We start from the raw sequence: 2,572 nt of genomic DNA on the forward strand, positions 1-2,572 counted from the left end.
CCATGGCCACCAGCAAATGACTCCAACCACCCAGATCCTAATAACTAATAAACAAAACTAAAAAAGCTCCAGACACTTTTCCCTTATCATTTATCAAGCTGCTACCTCGGTACCGCAGTTCCGATCGTCTACTTTTTTGGGAACGTTTTATCATTGTTTGCTCGTTCTGTAAAAATGTCCAGTAGGAAGGTGTTGTTTTGAGACTTCTAACCGGCTAGCGCCGCATTTTGACACGTTTCCCTGACAATGACTAGTGAACCTGCACGCACCAAAGTGAAATTTGCCGCGCTTTCGCCACTTTCAATGATGCTTTACATTCCGAACGCGTGTAGAGTTAGATTGTGGAGCCCCGTAACATAACAATCAGGAGATGGAGAAGCGCCTTGTTGATGTAGGACAGCTCGGCGCTCGAAGAGTCGCGTCGCGTGTCAAGGCCGCGGCGCGCGCGCAGCCTCCGTCGCGCGCTAACTTAGCTGTCAATATGACTAATAAACATCGGACCTTTTTTGTCATCGGAACAATATATCTAGGTGGAGCAGGTACCTACTCTTGTTCTTCTCGTTGCGATGATTCTATCTGTTAACTGAAAATGCTAATTAGGTATGTATTAACCCTCTTTGTGTACAGTCGTTCTCGTAATGTTTGTGACTTTTTAAAAATTTGAATGCAAGTGCAGTGGCATGCCCCACTTCCCGGCCGCTGCTGACGCGGTCGACAATGAAGTTGCTACACATAACACACATGAATACGTACTCTTGCACAACTGTTTTGTGGGTCATTGCATCGACTCAGCATATTTTTTTCATGTTTTTATGGAAACGATTTAAGTTTCTACTTTATAATGGGTATCGGCTGCAGGTTTTGACAATGGATAATGTTCAACTCGATTAGGCACCACTAATACCTACTAAGTAATAATTAGAAAAATGATTGCCGATAAAAAAGCTACTTTTTGCTGTAGGTATAGTGCAGGTAGGAAAATTGTTGAGATTGTAATAATTGTGGTTGTCATTACCGCAGCGGACGGGAGCGCCGAGGAAGCGGCCGGCACTGCCGGCGCGGGCGCGCGGCGTTGGCCGACAATCGCGTGCAATTACCTACTAGTTTGGGTGATTAAGTGCCCATTTCAATAATTCAACATTTTTGCAATAGGCTCGATAACCTTGCGCAAATTGTAAACAAAGTTTAAACGTCGAAATCCGGCGGAACTTTCACTTTCTAGGCACAAAAGTGACGCTGCTACAAACGATACCTATCATATTTGAGGTTTTCGCAGCCGCCGGCGCGGGCGCAGGCGGGCACTCGGAATGAAACAACACTGGTACACAAAATGGTTAAGTTTAACTGTAATATTTATTCATCATTCAACAATAAATTGCACTTAAATAAATTATAATAAACTACACATTTAGGTAATCGTCAATTCAAATATAATCCAATGCTTGCCGCATCACGCGAAACAAAAATAAGTACAACAAAATTGAACAAAACCGGTACTCGCTGCACCGCGGCGGCATCGCGTATACTAGAGGCGTATGTACAGGCAACTTATCACGAGCATGGCAATGTGGTGCGCGAGCTGGCAGCGCCGCCCGCTGCTGGCAACGCCGCGCTACAGCTTCTTCACGATGTCGAACTTGGACTTGAGGTCCAGCGGTACCTTCTTGGGGTCAAACTTCTTCTTGTTGGCGAGCTGCGCGCGCATCTCGGCCGCCGTCATGTGCAGGTTGAGGCGCGCGGGCGCGGGCGGGCTGTCGGGCGCGGCTGGGGCGGGGGTCGCGGCGGGGGTCGCGGCGCGGGGTCGCGGCCGGCGCGTCCAGGTCGGGCAGGGGGTCGCCGGGCGCGGGCGCAGCCACCAGCAGCGAGGCGTCGTCGGGGCGCTCCTTGATGCGCGCCACGACCTGCTTGTGCGTCTCTCCGGCGATGCTGTTGCCGTTGACCTCGAGGATGCGGTCGCCGCGGCGCAGGCCGGCCGCCTCCGCCGGCGAGCCCTCGTCGACCTTGCCGATGTACTGGCCGGGCTTGCCCTTCTCCGCGTGCAGGTTGAACCCGTAGCCGTCGAAGGTGGGCACCTTCCGCACGTGGCAGAGCCGCGGCTCGGGCGCGGCCGCCGTCGCGGTGCCGTTCGCGGACATGTCTCGGCCGCTCGTCGCTCGTACCGGTCGTGCGTGCGGGCGCGCTCGCGTGCTCGGCCGACTGCCGCCGCCCGCCGCGTGCCGCCCGCGCCCCGCGCCCCCTCCCCGCCCCCGCAGGTGCGCCACCGCCCGCAGGTGCGCGGGGGAGGGAACGGCGGGCGCGGCCGCAGTTCAGTCGGTGCGGTTGGGTCGGTCGGCACGAAGCGCACAACACGGTATCGGCATCTCGGACGCAGTGCAGTGAGTGAGTGTGAGTGCCACGCAGCAGCAGAACAGGCCCGAGGAGTCGCAGTGCCATCGGTGAGTAGAGTACCTTGCGCGGGCGCCGTGTGGCGATGGCCCCCCGACGACTCGCGCCGCGTCGACGACGGGTTCGACATTCCAGTGATACTTGTTTCGTGCCGAGTGCAAGTCATAAGCAGTGATCTGTGAAAAGG

The 2,572-nt window shown here is 54.9% G+C and overlaps 1 protein-coding gene across 1 annotated transcript; it reads right to left on the reverse strand.

The window, feature by feature from the left end:
- Positions 1-1,322: 1,322 nt before the first annotated feature.
- On the reverse strand, positions 1,323-2,214 carry LOC141438800 (Na(+)/H(+) exchange regulatory cofactor NHE-RF1-like). The gene is given in 2 exon segments (XM_074102772.1): positions 1,323-1,780; positions 1,782-2,214. Coding segments are annotated over 2 exon segments (522 nt in total). The 5' UTR covers positions 2,136-2,214; the 3' UTR covers positions 1,323-1,612.
- Positions 2,215-2,572: the final 358 nt, after the last annotated feature.

Source organism: Choristoneura fumiferana, chromosome 19, assembly GCF_025370935.1.
Source record: "Choristoneura fumiferana chromosome 19, NRCan_CFum_1, whole genome shotgun sequence".
In the NCBI taxonomy this organism is placed as follows: domain Eukaryota; kingdom Metazoa; phylum Arthropoda; class Insecta; order Lepidoptera; family Tortricidae; genus Choristoneura; species Choristoneura fumiferana.